Raw genomic sequence first — 24,193 nt, 5'->3', positions numbered from 1 at the left:
GAGAGAAGTTTTAAAAGATTTTTTACGTTTACTAGAAGGAGAAATAACAGACATAGCCTTCTTGATGGATTCAGAAACAAAATCTCTTATGTTATCAGGAACATTCTGCACCTTAGATGTTGAAGGAACTGCAACAGACAATGGTACTTTACTAAAGGAAATATTATCTGCATTAACAAGTTTGTCATGACAATTAATACAAACAACAGCCGGAGGAATAGCTACCAAAAGTTTACAGCAGATACACTTAGCTTTGGTAGATCCAGCACTAGACAGCGATTTTCCTGTAGTATCTTCTGACTCAGATGCAACGTGAGACATCTTGCAATATGTAAGAGAAAAAACAACATATAAAGCAAAATTGATCAAATTCCTTAAATGACAGTTTCAGGAATGGGAAAAAATGCCAAAGAACAAGCTTCTAGCAACCAGAAGCAATGAAAAATGAGACTTAAATAATGTGGAGACAAAAGCGACGCCCATATTTTTTAGCGCCAAATAAGACGCCCACATTATTTGGCGCCTAAATGCTTTTGGCGCCAAAAATGACGCCACATCCGGAACGCCGACATTTTTGGCGCAAAATAACGTCAAAAAATGACGCAACTTCCGGCGACACGTATGACGCCGGAAACGGAAAAGAATTTTTGCACCAAAAAAATCCGCGCCAAGAATGACGCAATAAAATGAAGCATTTTCAGCCCCCGCGAGCCTAACAGCCCACAGGGAAAAAAGAGTCAAATTTTGAAGGTAAGAAAAAATGAATAATTTAAATGCATAATCCCAAATATGAAACTGACTGTCTGAAAAATAAGGAAAGTTGAACATTCTGAGTCAAGGCAAATAAATGTTTGAATACATATATTTAGAACTTTATAAACAAAGTGCCCAACCATAGCTTAGAGTGTCACAGAAAATAAGATTTACTTACCCCAGGACACTCATCTACATGTTTGTAGAAAGCCAAACCAGTACTGAAACGAGAATCAGCAGAGGTAATGGTATATATAAGAGTATATCGTCGATCTGAAAAGGGAGGTAAGAGATGAATCTCTACGACCGATAACAGAGAACCTATGAAATAGACCCCGTAGAAGGAGATCACTGCATTCAAATAGGCAATACTCTCCTCACATCCCTCTGACATTCACTGCACGCTGAGAGGAAAACCGGGCTCCAACTTGCTGCGGAGCGCATATCAACGTAGAATCTAGCACAAACTTACTTCACCACCTCCATCGGAGGCAAAGTTTGTAAAACTGAATTGTGGGTGTGGTGAGGGGTGTATTTATAGGCATTTTGAGGTTTGGGAAACTTTGCCCCTCCTGGTAGGAATGTATATCCCATACGTCACTAGCTCATGGACTCTTGCTAATTACATGAAAGAAAACCATTTTAGTGTAGACTGTCTCTTTAAATAAAAGCAATACACAACCTTGAACAGCAGCAGTTTTATGAGTTAGTGCCAGTGCAGACCGGGGCTTTGTCCACGTCGCTTGATGTCTGTCAAATAATGGATAAGTTATTATTTATAGTGCTGTGGACATTGTATTTTGTTAAACAAAAGCAAGAGGTGTTTATTCTCCTTTTAGAATGGTTTTAGAATTAGGCAAATTTGAAAGTGATGTGAAAATTTTGATTAGAAAACGTGTTACTTTCCCCTCCCTCCTTTCATGCAGGTGGTGAGAGTCCATGATCCATTACTCCTGGGAATTGCTCTTCCTTACCACTAGGAGGAGGCAAATATTCCCAAAACGCTAAAGCTCTATAAAACCCCTTCCACCTCACATGTACCTCAGTCTTTACTTTGCCTCTGTTGGAGGTGGTCAAAGAATAAAGATGTGCATTTCATTCTTCAGTGAAAGTGGTTCTTAGTCTATATTGAGACCCATTTTCCACTCAGAGTACAGTACATCTCGGGGGGGGGGGGTGTATGGGGTATGGTTTGTGGCTCCTTTTTCAGCTCATGGGAAATCTGTCACAGACCCTCCATAATTGCAGGGACTTGTCTTTTGCTTCCTTCTATGGATCTACAACATACTTCAATTCCATAACATCTGCTGATATGTTTCAGTACTGGTTTGGCTGTTATCTGGTTGTGTGATGGTGGAAGAGTGTCTATTGGTAAGTATAATTTAATTAATAATTAGACATTCTATAGACATGGGCATTCATTTATATCTATCTATCTGTCTATCTATCTATCTATCTATCTATCTATCTATCTATCTATCTATCTATCTATCTATGTATATATATATATATGGCCCTGAGACAGAATCTATTCATTCGTCCCCTTGCTGTTTTGAACACATCCTTTTTGGTGCTCTTAGTTTTATATTTTGTGCTTCAGGTCTCTGCGTGTCAGGATAGCGCACGTTGGTTTAATGCTAGTCAGGACTGCACACATCTATTTAGTTCTGTTATACTTTTCTGTCCCTTTGACGGGATCACGCATGTTGAGTTACCATTCCTCACAAGATTTTTAAGGGGGTTATAGTGTTCATTGCTTTGCTTTGTCAATGCTATAATGGAGCTGTCTGATCCTGTCCCTAAATTTATCTTTGAAGCAGTGTCTCCTTAACACCTTCCTACTAAAATTAAGTGTGCTTATTGTAAAGAAGCTGAGGTCTCTCCTCCAGCTTATTTTTGTGACTGATGTTTAAAAATGTTAATACATTCAGACCAACCTAATGCTACTTCTATGGGTATTACTGCACCTTCTGTCTGTTTTTTTACAGGAGTTTATTAACATTTCTTTTTTTTTTATTATTGGTTTTTTATATAGGTTACATAGAAAGAGACAGTCGAGATAAAAAAATAACAACAATAAACACGTACATATATACATAGCACATACACATCATAACGATGTATCCTGCTGAAATTAAACAGTCTAATGCTTATAATTCCATAAGCATATCTGGAGCACCTACTTTCCTAAGTGTCCTATAGCATTTGGATTATATATTAGTTTCCCATAAATCTACCATGGTTTTATAAAACTCCATATTTCCACTCTTCATATAATGAAATTCTTCTAAAATTAAATAGTAATATACCTCAACAACCCAATCGGGTATAGTAGGTGAGTTATTTTTCCCCCCATAGCTTCATAATCAGCTTTTTGCACTATTAAACATAATTTGAGTTAGACAAGTTGTAGGATTTTTCTTTTTACTTACTGAGTGGTTTAAGATTACATAATAAAAGTAAAATATTTTGTCTTTTTTTTTTTTTATATTTTCTTATTTATCTTTAATATCTCTTGCCAAAAAACCTCTATTATAGGACATGACCACAGTATATGAGCTAAGTTACCTTCCTTTCCACAGTCTCTCCAGCATAGCCCTTTAGTATGTGGGTATCATTTTTTATTTTGTTTAGTGTCAAATATCACCTTGTCAATATTTTTAAATTCATTTCAACTATATTAGCTGATACAGAAGATCTAGTAATACCTTCAAATATATTTAACCAATTCTTAGCATCTAAATTTACATGAATTTCATTTTCCTATCTTTTGGCATAGGCTGGTATCTCATTTTTATATGTTACTAAGAGATTATATGTTTTTGATAAGTTATGTTTTTTCCTATTAATACATAGCTCTTCATATCTGGTTACCTTTTGTATAAGGTTGTCTTACTGGGTATTTAAAAATATATAATGATTCAACTGTGAGTATTTAAACCAATCAGACAGTATTTCATATTTCTCCTCCCTTAGTTGCTCTCTAGTCAGTAATTTTCCATCTTTAGTTATATCATGTATTCTAATATTCCCGGCTTGTTTCATTCTTAGTTGACCTCCCATAAATTCTCTGTTCCCCACTAATGATGTTAAAGGGGAAGGTATAGAGGAGATCCCTTGATAATTCTTAAGTGTTCTGTCCCAAATAAAAAATGTTTATTTTATTATTGGGTATAAGTTCATTTCTTTCTCTCTATGTGTAGTATTAATCCAGCATTGGTTACTTAAATTTTTATTGGCTATCAATTGATTTTCTATATTTATCCAGAGTTTCAAACTCTCACCGTTGTGCCAATCTATAATTCTCTGCAAAAATATAGCTTGCCGATATTTTTCCAGATTTGGAACTCCAAGCCCCCCCCCATTCCTGGGAAATATACATTATCTTTCTATCCACTCGGGTGTATCTTCCCCAAATATATCTTAAGGCAGCCTTCTGGAGATTAGGGATATAATCTTTAGGTAATGCAATGGGAAAGTTTGTAATAAGTATACATATTTTAAATTAGATACCCTATTAAAGGGACTTATTTTTATTAATTCAGTCATCTCACTCTCTTGCATGTTTATATTTAGAATTTCAGATTTTTTCATGTTGACTCTAAAGTTAGATACATCTCCATTTATAACTCAAGTTCTTCTATATATGAAGCAATTGATTTTATGGGGTTGGATACTATAAATAAAAAATCATCTGCAAAGAGTGATATATTGTGCTACATCTGTTGTATTTTTATCAACCTTATTTGCTCATTTTGGTGAATGTGGATTGCTAATATCTCAATGCACATTACAAACAAAATTGGTGACAAGGGGCAACCTTGTCTAGTGCCATTAGTCAATCCAAATGGCTCTGAAAATTTTCCATTTACTTTAACTTTTGCCGAAACGTTTTAATAAAGTGCCATAATTCTATTAATCATGGTTAACCCTATGCCAAAAAATTGTAAGTTTTTTTTTAGATATCTCTATTTATTACAAATCCCACCTGGTCTAGATTAAGAATATTAGGTAAAATGCTTTTCATTCTATTGGCAAGGATTTTAGCATAAATTTTCGAATCAATATTAAGAAGTGATATTGGTATATATTGTGTGACTTTCTCATTTGTCTTACCCGGTTTTGGTAATACTACTATCTGGCTTCAAGCATACTTTTAGAAAACACTTCTCCTCTGTCTATTGCTAAGAATAGTTTATGTAAATAGGGGATTAACTAATTTCTAAATATTTTATAATATTTACTTATATATCCATCCGGACCTGGTGATATGCCATTTTTAAGATCTAAAATAGCTCTCTCAATCTCTATACAGCTAAATGGATTTTCCAAATCCGTATTGTGTTCCTACTTTATCTTTCTTTTATTCTTGTGTAAGTTGTATAGCCTGTCATAATATTTCCTAAATTGTTCCGCGATTTCCTTGCTTGAGTTGTACTTATTTTTCCCCTCATCTGTTATTGAGTATACATTATTTTTCATGTTCTTTTTCTTTCTTTTGCTAAAAACCTCCCGGTCTTATCTCTTTCTGTATAATATTTATAATATTGTTTCAAGGTTATCACTTGTTGTTAAATAACATTTTCTTTATTTCTAATCTATATTCTTCTACTTGTCCTAAAATTAGTTTATATTCTGGTTCTATTTTATGCCGCTCTTCACTCACTTGTAGATTTTTAAGTAACTCTTCCATTTTTTGTCTCTTTAGTTTATCTACATATGCTTTTTGTCTAATAAATTCCCCCCTAATAACACATTTATATGCGTCCCATAAAGTTTGAATTTTTATTTCTGGGGTATCATTTAATTCAAAATATTCTTTAATATGTTTCTTTATTTGGGCTTTTACTTCATTTCTATCGAACAAAAATTCATCTAGTCTTCAGCTAAATGATTCTGTTGTTCGGTCTAGCCATTTTAGGTTAATATATATAGGCGCATGGTCGGACCATGTTATATGTAAAATATTTACCTACTTTATTAAGGATAGTCCCTTAGTATCTATACAAAAATAATCTAACCTGGAATAGACAATGGGGCCGAATTATCAAAGCGTCAATTTTGTTGCATTCGCTCAATACGCTCGCCAGACATCGCTGCTTAATCTGTTAATGTCCAAGAAATAGCTAGATTTATACCTGAACAAACAATAATATCTCTTAGAAAGTATTTTTTATATATTTGTTATACAAAAAACTGATATATGATATTTCCACATAAATTAATGTGTATTTGTATTTCTAGAAATCATGATATGCCTATCTCATGTATTTTTGTTTTTTTAAATTATTATTATTGCTAGAATTTGTACATATATCTTTGCACATACTTGTGTGTATGGGCTGGCATATAAGATGACATTTCTTCATGAAAATGAAATTCAAGAGAAGGAAGAAAAACACTGAAAATAGCATGACAGTAAAGAGGTGATTTTAATTTCTGCTGTATCTGAATCATGACAGTTTAATGCTAGGAAAACTATCCCTTTGAGCTATCAGTTTAAGATTATATTGAATCAAACATCATTCAAATTTTAAAATCATTGTCTTAAATATTACACTGTGTGTCCTAATGTCATCATCAATGTTTAACTTTAATACTAATTTCACATATACATACTTTCAAAGTATAATATAATGTAACAAATGGCACTTACAAGTTCTGATGAGTGATCAATGACACAAGTATCAAGCAATTTGATTTGTTAGTTATAGTAGAAAATGTATATTTAAATCAAATTGGCTGCTGTCATAAATCATGTGATTATGCATTTCCCAATCAAAAGTGGTGCAAAATTTCACTAGTTGGTGGGTTGTTTTGGAGTATTGCGTCAAATTTGGTGCGAAAAGTGTTGCGTCAAATTTGGTGCGAAGTGTAGATTGGGACTTGTATTACATGCCTTAAACATGGTGCAAATAGATTAATTTTTTAAAAAAAAGGAAGTTAGCTATATTATGGTATGTATTTATTTATTTTTTCTCTATATCTACTAGTGCACCAAATTTGGAGCAATAATTTGCACCAAATTTGGGGCAATACTTTGCACCAAGTTTGGGGCAATACTTCGCACCAAATAATATTGTCACCTTGCTTTGTACCTTGCTTTGTAATGAGAGACAAAGATGTAACATAATCAAAAAGTAGTAATGTATTTATTTCCTTCCTAAGATAGGGAGAGTCCACGGCTTCATTCCTTACTGTTGGGAAATACAACACCTGGCCACCGCTGACTGAATAACCTATGATACCTAAATTAGACAGAGTTTATGAAGACGTTAGGAGGTGGCAGAGGATTCGGAGAGTCCTGAAAAAGGGTATCTGCCCTTTGATATAGGACTGGAATTTTAAGTAGTCATGTCAACCTCTCAATGAGAGTATTAATGAAAGTTAGAGATGCAGGGAAAGTTTTTCTGCAAAACCATCTAGACTACTGCTAACAGCTCCTAAGCAATCAGTGTTGACGAGCTTCACCGCCTGCTTTCTCTCACTCAAGTCCATGTCAGGAGCGCTGCTATAAGACTATCACACTTGAGAGGCTGTGTTCTGTTCCACAGCATGAATCCTGGAGGTAAGATCATTTATATTTTTACACATAAAACGCTATAACAGGGTCACAGTGTGTGAGTATAGGGGTAATGGTAGCAGAGAGGGAGGGGAGTAGCTGTGAGGGGATAGGGTCAAGGGGACAGGTAGGGAGGTGAGAGCGCAGTATAAGTGCCAAAACTTCTTCCTCAGTAACGGGAGAATGAGCTAAGTTTAAGGTTATGTGGGTTGTGGTTGATTGAGAGGATTTGAGGGGGTGAGAGAATGGAATTATGTTGAGAGCTGATTTAGTTTTTGATGGAGTCGATTTTGTAAATGAAGTGGCTGGCAAAGTCTTGAGCTGACAGAGAAGTTGTATTAAGAGGTGGGGGAGGGCGGAAAAGAGTATTGAAAGTGGAGAACAGACGTTTTGGGTTTGAAGAAAGATTGGAGATAAGAATAGAGAAGTAGTGTTGCTTATGGAGATTAAGGGCAGAATAGTAGGAGTTCAAGATGAATTTGTATTGAAGAAAATCAGCTGAACTCCGAGATTTTCTCCAGTGCCTCTCAGCAGTACGGGAACATCTGCGTAGGTACCGTGTCAGAGGAGTATGCCAAGGCTGAGGATGAGTGTGTGATTTCCGAGCTATTGTAAGAGGGGCCAGATTGTCAAGGACGGATGTAAGGGTGGAATTATAGTGGCAGATAGATTGGTCAGGGCAGGAAAAGGAGAAGGATGAGAGGAGAGGTTCGAGGGAATTAGCAAGCTGTTGCTGATCTAATGACATAATGCTTCTGTGAAGTTTGGTGTGAGGAGTAGAAGGAGGGAGAGTTGTAGAGAGGGATGATATGTTGCAAGTACGGAGATGGTGGTCAGAAAGAGGAAAGGGGGAGTTTGTGAAGTTTGAGAGAGTGCATCGATAGCTAATGATCAGGTCAAGGGAGTGACTGTCTGTGTGAGTGGGAGAATAAGTCCATTGTACCAAACCAAAAGAGGAAGTGAGTTGCAGAATTTGTTTTGCAGATGAGGCAGTGGGATTGTCAAGAGGGATGTTGAAGTCGCCAAGAATGAAGGCAGGGGTGTCTGAAGAAAGGAAATAAGGTAGTCAGGCAGCCATGTAATCTAGAAATTGAGTTGAGGAGCCAGGGGGTCGGTATATGACTGCAACACGTATAGAGAGAGGAGAGAATAAGCAAATCATGTGGGTTTCGAATGAGTAAAATGTGAGGGTAGAGATGAGTTGTATTTGTTGAAAGGGGCAACGAGAGGAAAGTAAAATACCTACACCACCTCCTTGTCTATTACCAGACCTAGGAGTGTGGCTGAAGTGGAGACCCCCATGTGACAGAGCAGCAGTGGATGCTGTGTCTATGGGAGAGAGCCAGGTTTTTGTTAGGGCCAGAAGGTTGAGGGAGCGAGAGATAAAGAGGTCATGTATAGAAGTGAGCTTGTTGCAAACAGAGCAAGAGTTCCAGAGAGCACAAGTGAAAGGGGTAGTGGCTTTTGATGCAAGAGGAATGCAATTAAGGTTGGCAGAGTTTTGTTTTCTGAGTCTATGGGACGGTACACATAGATGTGCACGGCTAGGTAGTTTTTAGGGACCAGGATTAGGGGAGATGTCACCAGCAGTTCGTAAAAACAAGAGGGAGAAGTGACATGAGATGAGATACAGATTTGCAGTAATGAGACGAGGTGCAGGGGGGAGAGTGTTTAGGAATAGGTAAAATTCATGAGTACAAAAGTAAGGTGAGTTTAAGAGAGATGGGATAATGAACAGTGCAGGTGGAGAGGGAGAAGGAGTAATTGAATAGTGTATTTTGTTAGAGACAAGAGGCAGCAAAAAGGAATGTGAATATCTTGAGCATTTTTACAAAAGTGGAAACCAATTAATCACATAAGACACAGTATTACAGTAGCAGTTGCATAAGGAAACAATGAGGTTCATAAAACATAATATTACAAAAGTACTTGCCTTGTGTCTTGCCCCTTGCCCAATCCTTGTTCAATTCTTGTATAATTCTATTGTTAATGCCTCCCTTATAAAATGTTCACTTAATTCTTGTATAATTCTATTGTTAATGCCTCACTTATAAAATGTTCACTTAATTCTTGTATAATTCTATTGTTAATGCCTCCCTTATAAAATGTTCATTTTGAAAATGTGAACATATGCTGTTGTTACAATGTACACTGCCCAGGCAATGCACCCCTGTGCAATGAACCTCCCAAACTAGTGTGAAATATATGCAGGCAGGGCAGTCAGCTGAGTCCACTAAATTTAGTTGATTGCTAATCAAAGACAATTTGAAAAGCCAATTGGAAAGTTAGATTCTGGTCTGGTCAGGCGGAGATGTTAAGTAAACAGACAATAACATTTGGAGGAGGTTAAATCTATGGCATAAGACAGTTATAAATTTTATAATAATCTCAATTATTGATAAGGATTTAACATTACATGGCAATTAACAAAACATTAGAAGCAAGACATTGGTTAACAGTACAACAAATGTAGGACTAAATTAACAACCTAAAATCATTTGCTCTATATACATATACACATACCATAAGAGAATTACAAGAGAGGAAAACACACCAGAGTGCAGTGAATACTTTGCAGATTGACAGAGACTCCATTCACGTACCATAAGTGAGTTACAGGAGAGGAAAAAAAACACCAGAGTGCAGTGAATACTTTGCAGATTGACAGAGACTCCATTCACGTACCATAAGAGAGTTACAGGAGAGGAAAAAAAAACACCAGAGTGCAGTGAATACTTTGCAGATTGACAGGGACTCTATTCACGTACCTGAAAGCGGAAGATAGAGAGTAGGGTTAGCTTGATGTAGTGTGCATTTCGTCAGCAGATGTCAATAGGCAGCATGTTGTCTTAATAAGCAGCACTGTGGCGAGTACTGAGTATAATTCTTGTATAATTCTATTGTTAATGCCTCACTTATAAAATGTTCACTTTGAAAATAGGAACATATGCTGTTGTTACAATCTTGTTCTTCGGGTTTTGCAACAGGTTCCATTTGAGCCTCAGCATTCGTTGACATTAAATTGTTAGCTTGGAAGGTTCTCTTTTTATTGGCTATTGCCTCTGTGCGCAGAGTTTCTGAGATCTCTGCTTTGCGATGTGAGCCCCCTTATCTGTTTTTTCATGCAGATAAGGCAGTTTTATGTACTAAATTAGGTTTTCTTCCTATTTTGTGTCAGATCGCAACATCAATCAGGAGATTGTGGTTCCTTCCTTCTGTTCTAATCCTTCTTCATCAAAGGAACGCTTACTTCACAATTTGGATGTGGTTCGCGCCTTGAAGTTCTATCTTCAGGCTACTAAAGAGTTTAGACAATCTTCCTCTTTGTTTGTTGTCTATTCGGGGAAGCCTAAGGGGCAGAAGGCTACTTCGACTTCCCTATCTTTTTAGTTAAGGAGTGTCATCCGCTTAAGTTACGTGACAGCGGGACATTGTCCTCCTGAGAGGATAACGGCTCATTCCACTAGAGCAGTGGCTTCCTCTTGGGCCTTTAAGAATGAGGCCAATATGGATCAGATTTGTAAGGCGACTACCTGTTCCTTCTTACATACTATTTCAAAATTTTACAAGTTTGATGTTTTTGCTTCGACTGAAGCAGCTTTTGGGAGAAAAGTTTTACAGTCTGTGGTGAACTCAGAATAGGGTCCGCTTCTTCCTTTTTGCTCCCTCCTGTTATTCATTCAGTGTCCTCTGGAGCTTGGGTATAGTTTTCCCAACAGTAAGGAATGAAGCAGTGGACTCTCCCTATCTTAGGAACAAAAACATAATTTATGCTTACCAGATAAATTCCTTTCCTTCTGGATAGGGAGAGTCCATGGCCCCCACATGTTTTTTGTTGTCTATGGGCGGTCCCCTATTATTTATTTTATTCTTCTGGCACCATTTATACCCTAATGTTTCTCCTACTTTTCATTGTTCCCTCAGCAGAATGACTGGGGTAATGAGGAAGTGGGAGGGATATTGAAGCCTTTGGCTGGGGTGTCTTTGCCTCCTCCTGGTGGCCAGGTGTTGTATTTCCCAACAGTAAGGAATGAAGCTGTGGACTCTCCCTATCCGGAAGGAAAATAATTTATATGGTAAGCATAAATTATGTTTTTTTAAATCCCTCCCTTTATGTTATTACTTGTGGACTCCACAGCTTGGCTATTAGTTCCTAGGAGTAATGGATCATGGACTCTCACCACCTTTATGAAAGAAAACATAATTTATGCTTACCTGATAAATTCATTTCTTGCATTGTGGTGAGAGTCCACGAGACCCCACCCTTTGTTTTTGAGTTTAGTATTTTCTTTGGCATATCTTTTTTCCCTGCTACTTTTGTGGCTCTTATTCCTTTTTCTTACCTCATTTTGCTTGGCTATACGTTAGTCTGAGGTACAGGTAAAGCGGGAGGGTGTTTTATAGAGCTCTTGGGGGAATCTTAACCTCCTCCTAGTGGTAAGGAAGAGTAATTCTCAGCAGTAATGGATCGTGGACTCTCACCACCATTAAATAAATTAATTTCTCAGGTAAGCATAAATTATGTTGTTGTTTTTATTTCGAATATTGCAGTGCAAAGCTTCTGGAAAGCCACAGGCAGGCTAGTATTTTTAAAGATTTTCTAAAGAAATTGAAAATAAAATGCACATAATAACCATGTGATGCATTTTACAAAGCTGTTTAATACTGGAGTCTATACCAAACATTTCAGATAATAAAAGTAAGACTTTGGATAAAAATCCTTTAAAGATCATGTTCTTTTTTATTTTATAGGATTTTTTTTTATTGCAATGGAGTAACCAGAAATGTTCTTTATGACCGTGCAATGATTAACAGGGTATATGTGACAGAATACGTCTTTCTTGGATATTCCCCAAGACTCAATTAAGAGAAGCTCAGTTTTTAGCCAGATTAATCGGCTGTCATTTCATTTGGGTCACACAATGCATAGAATTAAACTTCCACCCTCCCCTCTCCCCCTCTTGCTCCAGAAAAAAAAAAATTAAACAGACTTTCAATGATGCAGGGTTCCTTTTCCTTAAACAATAAAGGCTAGATTACAAGTGGAGTGCTAATTTATCGCGCAACCGTAAATGGGTGAATTTGCACGATTACACGCACGTGATAAATAACCAGTCATTAAAAGTGGCTGGTTATTGCTACCGCTAGATTGCGGTAGCAATTAGCGCTCAGAAAATTAATTAACCAGTTATCAGAACTCTGGTTAATTTTATGAATGTGCCCCAATTGGCCCCAAATGTAAGAGTCTTGTAGTTTTTTTTATTAAAAATAAAAACAACTGTACAAAACAGTTTTTAGGAGTTAAAAGTGCCGGGTCTTAGAAAAAAAACGGCACTAAAAAGTACCTTTACATTGCGGTCTATGGGGAATTGTGTGTTCCCTGTAAATATATATGCTTATATACATATATATTTGTGTACTAATATGTGTATATACATATATTACCACATAAATATATATGTATATAATCATATACATATATATTTAACAATTGCTGGCCAACGCTGCGCAACTTACCCCCTTTAATGCGATAGGTTCTCAGCCGTGTCTCACAGCATGAGAACGAGGCTGCCATTGGAGCCTATGGAAGCGTGCTCTCATGAGCGCAATGCTTCTATGCAATTCGAACGCAAGGTCGCGTTCGCATTGCGTTTAACTTGTAATACCAACACACATTTGCATGTGCTGGTATTACTAAGTGAAGCGTCATTATCACTTTTATGAAAGCATTATTTTGCGCTTCACTTGTAATCTAGCCTTAAATGTATTTCGAGATATGTGATTAGATCTGTGCTAAATTTTAAGAGATAATTTGTGTAACAAACTGGCTTTTTAGTCACACTTTTTATGGATTATTTCAACAGATGAGCCCTGCTTGTCCAAACCTACATAATTTGCTCTAATTTCATATCAGTTGTAAAACCTTCTGTAAATGGATATTAAACAGTAAATAAATGATAGATATAATAATTTTTTTAAAGAAAAGACTAGCCTGAGATCTGAGAACAATATGTAGGTGTATTTAAAAAAAAATAAAAAAAATATTACTTGTTTAAAGTGAATGTAAACTTTCACGAATAAGTGCCCGTTTTTTAAAAATAATATTAAAAAGAGGGGCACTTTCATTTATGAAAGTTTACATTTCAGCGGTTTTGTTAAAATACTTACCTTTTCTTCTTGCAAGCCAGAGCAGCGATTACCCCGCCCGCTGGTTGTCTCTTCTTACGTAATCAATGACGGATCCGGCTTCCTCCAATCATGGCTTCCCCCCCCCAGAGCAAACATTGCCTGAGGCTATGCCGTGATTGGAGGAAGCTGGATTCATCATTGCTGACGTAAGAAGAGACGAGCTGTGGGCGGGGCAATCGCTGCTTTGGGCTACAAGAAGAAAAGGCAAGTATTTTAACTAAACCACTGAAATGTAAACTTTGACAAATGAAAGTGCCCCTGTTTTAAATATTATTTTTAAAAAAAGGCACTCATTCGTGAAAGTTTACATTCACTTTAAATAATGAGAAATAAGTGTAAACTTCTACACCTAGATTTAGAGTTCTGCGTTAGCCTTAAAAAGCAACGTTAAGGGGTCCTAACGCTGCTTTTTAACGCCCGCTGGTATTACGAGTTAGGCAGGTACAGGTGTACCGCTCACTTTTCTTCCGCGACTTTTGGCTACCGCAAATCCCCTTACGTCGATTGCGTATCCTATCTTTTCTATGGTATTTGCCTAACGCCGGTATACGAGTCTTGGAAGAAGTGAGCGGGACAGCCTCTACCGCCAAGACTCCTACCGCATAAAAAAGTCAGTAGTTAAGAGTTTTATGGGCTAACGCCGGAACATAAAGCTCTTAACTACAGTGCTATAAAGTACACTAACACCCATAAACTACCTATGAACCCCTAAACCGAGGCCCCCCACATCGCAAACCCTATAATAAAATTATTTAACCCCTAATCTGCAGACCGGACACCGCCGCCACCTACATTATACCTATGAACCCCTAATCTGCTGCCCCTAACATCGCTAACACCTATATTATTTATTAACCCCTAATCTGCCCCCCCAACGTCGCCGCCACCTACCTACACTTATTAACCCCTAATCTGCCGACCGGACATCGCCGCCACTATAATAATAATTAATACATTTATTATAGTGGCGGTGATGTCCGGTCTGCAGATTAGGGGTTAATAAGTGTAGGTAGGTGGCGGCGACGTTGGAGGGGACAGATAAGGGGTTAATAAATATAATATAGGTTTCGGCGATGTTAGGGGCAGCAGATTAGGGGTTCATAGCTATAATGTAGGTGGCGGCGGTGTCCGGAGCGGCAGAATAGGGGTTAATAATATAATGCAGGGGTCGGCGATGTCGGGGGGCGGCAGATTAGGGGTTAATAAGTGTAAGGTTAGGGGTGTTTAGACTCGGGGTTCATGTTAGGGTGTTAGGTGCAGACATAACTTTTGTTTCCCCATAGGAAACAATGGGGCTGCGTTAGGAGCTGAACGCTGCTTTTTTGCAGGTGTTAGTTTTTTTTCAGCCAGCTCAGCCCCATTGTATCCTATGGGGATATCGTGCACAAGCACGTTTTTCCAGCTTACCGCTACTGTAAGCAACGCTGGTATTGAGGGTTGAAGTGGAGCTAAATTTGGATCAACACTCACTTTTCTGAGGCTAACGCAGCCATTCAGAAAACTCGTAATACCAGCGTTGTCTTAAGGGTGCGCTGGAAAAAAAAGTCTCGTTAGCACCGCAGGTCTTTACCGACAAAACTCCAAATCTTGGCGTTAGTTTCTACAAAAGGCTTAAAAGAAAATCTTTTTGTGTGTGTTCTGTAATGTAAATAATAGTCCATATTTATTTAAACAGATGTTACCTTTCTGATTCCATTACTGTACTATTTTTCTGAGGTTACTATTTATAGAAAAGGTTGTTTTATATAATTTTTTAAGCTGTATTATGACATCTAAATATTGCCTAAATTAAATGATATTGTGGTCCTATCCCCTCTCCAATCTGTCCCATTTTACAGATGCAAATATTCTCAAATCCAAACCATTCCATCTAAGCCTTTTCTGGACTCAAGCTGTTTGGATAAAAAGTTTTCTACCTGTAGTAAAAGCTATAGCTGTTTCAAAACTGTATTTAGGTATGCTCCGTTCACCATCACTTGTCCAGAAAGCTTAAGGTGCTTATTTCATCTGGTAATAACTCACTGCATTGATTGATGATATGATATGATACAAGCCCCACTGGCACTATGAGCAGCTGCAGTATTTAAAATACTGGTACACTGAGAATAGCTATGCTTCACATGCACATGCAGAGAAAAATGTTAACACTGAAACAGTAATAGCTAGACGTGCATTTGTAAACTTCGGGAGTAAACGAATGCTGAAGGTGGCGGCTGCAAGCTGAATTCAGCAATATTCAGAGCCGGATTTATTTTTGTGAAAGCACAACACACTAAGATCTGGATTTGCACAGATCTTAATGTGTTGCCTTCTCACAACAATACATCTGGTTCCAAAAATTGTTAATTGCGCTTGTAGCCACCATCTTCAACATTCTTTTACTCCTGAAGTTCATGAATGCACGTCTATTGATAACTTTTACTAGAAGCATTTTTGCCAACATACTGTATGTATATTGTAAATATGTTTCTATTTAATGATGTATTTCATTTATGTGCATTTTAATTGTTACCTTAATGTCCTAATTTTTCTCCTTACCTGTCTCTTCTGCTGAGGACAATTAGAGATAGATATAAAATGGGCAATATAAGAGACTTTGCAAACAATGGCTGTGTGGAATACAGGATTGTATAAGTATCTACCAGGGCTTCCGCAGCCTTGTTTTCACACTGTCTTTTATTGCCTGTTTTATACCTGTCTCTAATTGTCCACCACAGGGAGACTGTTCCATGAAACAACAATCGTACCCAAAACAATTCTTTACTATGTATGTCCTGAGCCACTTGCCGCTTATTGGTAACATGATTACAGTGTAACCTGTTTTTGAATATTTTCATGGATCTGAAATATTTAAACTCTGTAACCCTCTCATTTGTAGGGAGCAGCCCATTTTTAGCACCAGAGCCCACGTTTTTCAGATTGACCCAGTAACCAAGAAGAACTGGATTCCAGCCAGCAAACATGCAGCAACAGTTTCATATTTCTACGATGCCACGAGAAATGTATATCGGATCATCAGTGTTGGTGGAACTAAGGTGAGGAAAAATATTATGTGTACTGGGAGTGGGAAAAAAAGAGGTCCTTACTAAACAAGGCTTATTGGATTTCCACAGGCCATTATCAACAGCACCATTACTCCAAACATGACCTTCACCAAAACATCACAGAAGTTTGGCCAGTGGGCTGACAGTCGGGCAAATACAGTGTATGGACTGGGCTTCGCCTCTGAACAGAACTTATCCCAGGTAACCAAGCTCTTGCAGGGCTAATAGTTTATAAGTTCTAAACAATGACTGGACCTCTGTTATAGGTTTTACTTAGAGGAGGCTTTTTAAAAAAGTTGTAATAAAATATGTTTGACCAAACATCTTCGGCCATTTTCCTAAATGGGGTAAAACCTCAATTTCCTATACAACTTCAGGTATTGTGACATTCTCTCACTGTATTTATTTATATTCCAATACATTAAGATATCTGTTATTTAAAGGGACACTGAACCCAAAAATTTTCTTTCGTAATTCAGATAGAGCATGCAATTTTAAGCAACTTTCTAATTTACTCCTATTATCAATGTTTCTTCTTTCTCTTGCTATCTTTATATGAAAAAGAAGGCATCTAAGCTTTTTTCTTGGTTCAGTACTCTGGACAGCAGATTTTGATTGGTGGATGAATTTATCCGCCAATCAGCAAGGACAACCTAGGTTGTTCACTAAAAATGGGCCGGCATCTAAACTTACATTCTTGCATTTCAAATAAAGATACCAAGAGAATAAAGAACATTTGATAATAGGAATAAATTAGAAAGTTGCTTAAAATGTCATACTCTATCTGAATCACAAAAGAAAAATTTTGGGTACAGTGTCCCTTTAATTAATAAAACTGCCCAAAATTAATAAACTATATTACATCAAATTCTAAATAACCCCCCCCCCCCAAAAAAAAAAAAAAAAAAAAAAAAAAAGAAAAAAGAAAAACTATATGATTATTGCGGGGGAGGGATATTTTATTGTGGGGGGCGGGATATTTTAATGAAGCAAAAGCTACACCAGAAATTGAAAGTAAAAAATGGCAGCTAGTTTATGCAATATTGATGATGGCTGTCTAATGTATGTAAATGCACTTAAAGCTACACTGAGCACTAAACAAATGATAGACATAATGATATATTCAAAGCAAATATTAGCCTGAGAATAATATGTAGATGCAGTTTTAAAATTATATTAGTTCAACAATAATTTTAAAGTTTTAGTGTCCATTTTGCAGGGAGCACAGTTATGTTGTAACCTAGGTATCCTTGTGTGCTGAGGTGAGTTAGGGACAGTTGGGTCACTAAAGTGTGCAGCCAATTATTGTATGGAATCTCCATAATTTGTAGAATTAAATTACAGGAAAAGGGGACAAAATAAAAAATGAAAATCTACTGCATTTTTTTTTTTACTATAAGTAATAAAATATTATTTGTGTTTAATGGCTCTTTAATATCAACTGATGATGTATGCATTAAACAATTATCAACTCATGATGTATGCATCAAACAATGTCATATCATTTGGGGGCCGATTTATCAAGCTCTGTATGGAGCTTGATGCCCCTTTTTCCGCTGCTCCATAACTTGTCCGTCTGCTCTGAGGCCGCAGACAGAAATCAACCCGATCGAATACGATCAGGTTGATTGACATCCCCTGCTAGCGAATCTGCAGGGGGCAGCATTGCACCAGCAGTTCACAGGAACTGTTGGTGCAATGATAAATGCCGACAATGTATTCTGTCGGCATTTATCAATGTGCAGCGGACATGATCCACTATATCGTATCATGTCCGCTCGCACTATGATAAATCTACTCCTTGGTGTCAATTTCAGTGAACTCCACAAAAAATGTTGCCAGCCAGGTATCATTATGAAATAACCTGGTGGGGGAGTGTAATAATTTGAAATATTATAACATTTTCAGTTATTTATTAATGTCGTGTAAGCTATCAAAAGCACAAATTTATTGCATAATGCAACATACATAATTGAATGATAATTTCTGCAACAAACATTGAAAACATTAAGGGCTAGATTATCGCTAACGTATCGTGCCCGTTTGCGGGCGTGTTATAAATAACCAGCCATTACAAGCTTTGAAAATTAAGCAGACCTTAAGACCTTTGGTTAATTTTCTAAATGTCCCCAAACTTAAGTTTTAGTTTTCTTTTTTTTAACACCCCCCCCCCCCCAAAAAAAAACAACCCCCCAGCACTTAACAGTTTTTGGGGGCTGTGGGATATTAGAAATAAACAGCAATGAAAAGTGCCTTTACATTATGGTCTATGGGAACTCTGTGTTCCCTGTAAATATATATGTACATGCTTATACACATATATTTATGTGTTAATAATATGTGTATATACACATATTGCAAAAGGAAAAAACTGAATTTATGCTTACCTGATAAATTACTTTCTCTTGCGGTGTATCCAGTCCACGGCTTCATCCTTTACTTGTGGGATATTCTCATTCCCTACAGGAAGTGGCAAAGAGAGCACACAGCAGAGCTGTCCATATAGCTCCCCCTCTAGCTCCGCCCCCCAGTCATTCGACCGAAGGTTAGGAGAAAAAGGAGAAACCACAGGGTGCAGTGGTGACTGAAGTTTAAAAAAAAAAAAATATTTACCTGACTTAATTGCCAGGGCGGGCCGTGGGCTGGATACACCGCAAGAGAAAGTTATTTATCAGGTAAGCATAAATTCTGTTTTCTCTTGCAAGGTGTATCCAGTCCACGGCTTCATCCTTTACTTGTGGGATACCAATACCAAAGCTTTAGGACACGGATGAAGAGAGGGAACAAGACAGGTACCTTAAACGGAAGGCTCCACTGCTTGCAAAACCTTTCTCCCAAAAATAGCCTCCGAAGAAGCAAAAGTATCGAATTGATGCTTTTCAGCCAGAAGGAAAGAGAGGTAGCAGTCGCTTTCTGACCTCTCCTCTTACCAGAATAAATGACAAACAAGGATGATGTTTGTCTGAAGTCTTTAGTTGCTTGTAAATAGAATTTTAAAGCACAAACCACATCAAGATTGTGTAGCAGGCGTTCCTTCTTTGACGATGGGTTAGGACACAGAGAAGGAACTATTATTTCCTGGTTAATGTTCTTGTTAGAAACAACCTTAGGAAGAAAACCAGGTTTGGTACGCAACACAACCTTATCTGCGTGAAACACCAGGTAAGGTGAATCACACTGTAAAGCAGACAATTCTGAAACTCTTCGAGCAGAAGATATAGCTACCAAAAACAAAACTTTCCAAGATAATAACTTAATATCTATGGAATGTAAAGGTTCAAACGGAACCCCTTGAAGAACTGAAAGAACTAGATTAAGACTCCATGGCGGAGCCACAGGTTTATAAACAGGCTTGATTCTGACTTGAGCCTGAGCAAACGCTTGAACGTCTGGAACCTCTGCCAGACGCTTGTGTAAGAGAATAGACAGAGCAGATATCTGTCCCTTTAAGGAACTAGCTGACAATCCTTTCTCCAATCCTTCTTGGAGAAAAGATAATATTCTGGGAATCCTAATCTTACTCCATGAGTAACCCTTGGATTCACACCAACAAAGATATTTTCGCTATATCTTATGGTAGATTTTCCTGGTGACAGGTTTTCTAGCCTGAATCAGAGTATCTATAACTGACTCAGAGAAACCACGCTTTGATAGAATTAAGCGTTCAATCTCCAAGCAGTCAGACGCAGAGAAAACATAATTTATGCTTACCTGATAAATTCCTTTCTTCTGTAGTGTGATCAGTCCACGGGTCATCATTACTTCTGGGATATTACTCCTCCCCAACAGGAAGTGCAAGAGGATTCACCCAGCAGAGCTGCATATAGCTCCTCCCCCCTACGTCACTCCCAGTCATTCGACCAAGGACCAACGAGAAAGGAGAAGCCAAGGGTGAAGTGGTGACTGGAGTATAATTTAAAAAATATTTACCTGCCTTAAAAAACAGGGCGGGCCGTGGACTGATCACACTACAGAAGAAAGGAATTTATCAGGTAAGCATAAATTATGTTTTCTTCTGTTAAGTGTGATCAGTCCACGGGTCATCATTACTTCTGGGATACCAATACCAAAGCAAAAGTACACGGATGACGGGAGGGATAGGCAGGCTCTTTATACAGAAGGAACCACTGCCTGAAGAACCTTTCTCCCAAAAATAGCCTCCGAGGAAGCAAAAGTGTCAAATTTGTAAAATTTGGAAAAAGTATGAAGCGAAGACCAAGTTGCAGCCTTGCAAATCTGTTCAACAGAGGCCTCATTCTTAAAGGCCCAAGTGGAAGCCACAGCTCTAGTAGAATGAGCTGTAATTCTTTCAGGAGGCTGCTGTCCAGCAGTCTCATAGGCTAAACGAATTATGCTACGAAGCCAGAAAGAAAGAGAGGTAGCAGAAGCCTTTTGACCTCTCCTCTGACCAGAGTAAACGACAAATAGGGAAGACGTTTGTCGAAATTCCTTAGTTGCCTGTAAGTAAAACTTTAGGGCACGAACTACATCCAGATTGTGCAGAAGACGTTCCTTCTTCGAAGAAGGATTTGGACACAAAGAAGGAACAACAATCTCTTGATTGATATTCCTGTTAGTGACTACCTTAGGTAAGAACCCAGGTTTAGTACGCAGAACTACCTTATCCGAATGAAAAATCAAATAAGGAGAATCACAATGTAAGGCTGATAACTCAGAGACTCTTCGAGCCGAGGAAATAGCCATTAAAAATAGAACTTTCCAAGATAACAACTTTATATCAATGGAATGAAGGGGTTCAAACGGAACTCCTTGTAAAACGTTAAGAACAAGGTTTAAACTCCATGGCGGAGCAACAGTTTTAAACACAGGCTTAATCCTGGCCAAAGCCTGACAAAAAGCCTGAACGTCTGGAACTTCTGACAGACGTTTGTGCAACAGAATGGACAGAGCTGAGATCTGTCCCTTTAATGAACTAGCAGATAAACCCTTTTCTAAACCTTCTTGTAGAAAAGACAATATCCTAGGAATCCTAACCTTACTCCAAGAGTAACCTTTGGATTCGCACCAATATATGTATTTACGCCATATCTTATGGTAAATCCTTCTGGTAACAGGCTTCCTAGCCTGTATTAGGGTATCAATAACTGACTCAGAAAAACCACGTTTTGATAAAATCAAGCGTTCAATTTCCAAGCAGTCAGCTTCAGAGAAGTTAGATTTTGATGTTTGAAAGGACCCTGTATCAGAAGGTCCTGTTTCAGAGGTAGAGACCAAGGTGGACAGGATGACATGTCCACCAGGTCTGCATACCAAGTCCTGCGTGGCCATGCAGGTGCTATTAGAATAACTGATGCTCTCTCCTGTTTGATTCTGGCAATCAATCGAGGAAGCATCGGGAAGGGTGGAAACACGTAAGCCATCCTGAAGTCCCAAGGTGCTGTCAGGGCATCTATCAGGACTGCTCCTGGATCCCTGGATCTGGACCCGTAACGAGGAAGCTTGGCGTTCTGTCGAGACGCCATGAGATCTATCTCTGGTTTGCCCCACTGATGAAGTATTTGGGCAAAGACCTCCGGATGAAGTTCCCACTCCCCCGGATGAAAAGTCTGACGACTTAAGAAATCCGCCTCCCAGTTTTCCACTCCCGGGATGTGGATTGCTGACAGGTGGCAAGAGTGAAACTCTGCCCAGCGAATTATCTTTGTTACTTCCATCATTGCTAGGGAGCTTCTTGTCCCTCCCTGATGGTTGATGTAAGCTACAGTCGTGATGTTGTCCGACTGAAACCTGATGAACCCCCGAGTTGTCAACTGGGGCCAAGCCAGGAGGGCATTGAGAACTGCTCTCAATTCCAGAATGTTTATTGGTAGGAGACTCTCCTCCTGACTCCATTGTCCCTGAGCCTTCAGAGAATTCCAGACGGCACCCCAACCTAGAAGGCTGCCGTCTGTTGTTACAATTGTCCAGTCTGGCCTGCTGAATGGCATCCCCCTGGACAGATGTGGCCGAGAAAGCCACCATAGAAGAGAATTTCTGGTCTCTTGATCCAGATTCAGAGAAGGGGACAAGTCTGAGTAATCCCCATTCCACTGACTTAGCATGCACAGTTGCAGTGGTCTGAGGTGTAAGCGTGCAAAGGGTACTATGTCCATTGCCGCTACCATCAAGCCGATTACCTCCATGCATTGAGCCACTGACGGGTGTTGAATGGAATGAAGGGTGCGGCAAGCACTTTGAAGTCTTGTTAACCTGTCTTCTGTCAGGTAAATCTTCATTTCTACAGAATCTATAAGAGTCCCCAGGAAGGGAACTCTTGTGAGTGGAACGAGTGAACTTTTCTTTTCGTTCACCTTCCATCCATGTGACCTTAGAAATGCCAGTACTAACTCTGTATGAGACTTGGCAGTTTGAAAGCTTGAAGCTTGTATCAGAATGTCGTCTAGGTACGGAGCTACCGAGATTCCCCGCGGTCTTAGTACCGCCAGAAGAGCACCCAGAACCTTTGTGAAGATTCTTGGAGCTGTAGCCAATCCGAATGGAAGAGCTACAAACTGGTAATGCCTGTCTAGGAAGGCAAACCTTAGGTACCGGTAATGATCTTTGTGAATCGGTATGTGAAGGTAAGCATCCTTTAAATCCACTGTGGTCATGTACTGACCCTTTTGGATCATGGGTAAAATTGTCCGAATAGTCTCCATCTTGAACGATGGAACTCTTAGGAATTTGTTTAGGATTTTTAAGTCCAGGATTGGTCTGAAAGTTCCCTCTTTTTTGGGAACCACAAACAGATTTGAGTAAAACCCTTGTCCCTGTTCCGACCGTGGAACTGGATGGATTACTCCCATTAACAAAAGCTCTTGTACGCAGCGTAGAAACGCCTCTTTCTTTGTTTGGTTTGTTGACAACCTTGACAGATGAAATCTCTCTCTTGGAGGAGAGTATTTGAAGTCCAGAAGGTATCCCTGAGATATTATCTCTAGCGCCCAGGGATCCTGGACATCTCTTGCCCAAGCCTGGGCGAAGAGAGAAAGTCTGCCCCCCACTAGATCCGATCCCGGATCGGGGGCCCTCAATTCATGCTGTTTTAGGGGCAGCAGCAGGTTTCCTGGCCTGCTTGCCTTTGTTCCAAGACTGGTTAGGTCTCCAGCCTTGTCTGTAGCGAGCAACAGATCCTTCTTGTTTTGGAGCAGAGGAAGTTGATGCTGCTCCTGCTTTGAAATTCCGAAAGGAACGAAAATTAGACTGTCTGGCCTTAGGTTTGGCCCTGTCTTGAGGCAGGGCGTGGCCTTTACCTCCTGTAATGTCAGCGATAATTTCTTTCAAACCAGGCCCAAATAAGGTCTGCCCTTTAAAAGGTATATTAAGTAATTTAGACTTAGAAGTAACATCAGCTGACCAGGATTTTAGCCACAGTGCTCTGCGTGCCTGAATGGCGAATCCTGAATTCTTAGCCGTAAGTTTAGTTAAATGTACTACGGCCTCCGAAATGAATGAATTAGCTAGTTTAAGGACTCTAAGCTTGTCCGTAATGTCATCCAGAGTAGCTGAATTAATGGTCTCTTCCAGCGACTCAAACCAGAATGCCGCCGCAGCCGTGACCGGCGCAATGCATGCAAGGGGTTGCAATATAAAACCTTGTTGAACAAACATTTTCTTAAGGTAACCCTCTAACTTTTTATCCATT

At 38.7% G+C, this 24,193-nt stretch overlaps 1 protein-coding gene across 2 annotated transcripts in view; it reads left to right on the top strand.

Moving 5' to 3' along the window:
• HOMER3 (homer scaffold protein 3) overlaps nt 1-24,193 on the top strand; it is a 529,180-nt gene that overhangs the window by 175,744 nt on the left and 329,243 nt on the right. For both annotated transcript variants that reach the window (XM_053702909.1, XM_053702908.1), the window contains 2 exons: nt 16,383-16,539; nt 16,618-16,749. In XM_053702909.1, coding sequence (XP_053558884.1) covers nt 16,383-16,539; nt 16,618-16,749 — 289 coding nt within the window. The remainder of the gene's footprint in view (nt 1-16,382; nt 16,540-16,617; nt 16,750-24,193) is intronic.

The sequence above is a fragment of the Bombina bombina genome, chromosome 2 (assembly GCF_027579735.1).
Source record: "Bombina bombina isolate aBomBom1 chromosome 2, aBomBom1.pri, whole genome shotgun sequence".
Taxonomy (NCBI): domain Eukaryota; kingdom Metazoa; phylum Chordata; class Amphibia; order Anura; family Bombinatoridae; genus Bombina; species Bombina bombina.
The sequence above is the reverse complement of the archived record's forward strand: the minus strand, read 5'-3'. Positions and strand labels throughout refer to the sequence as shown.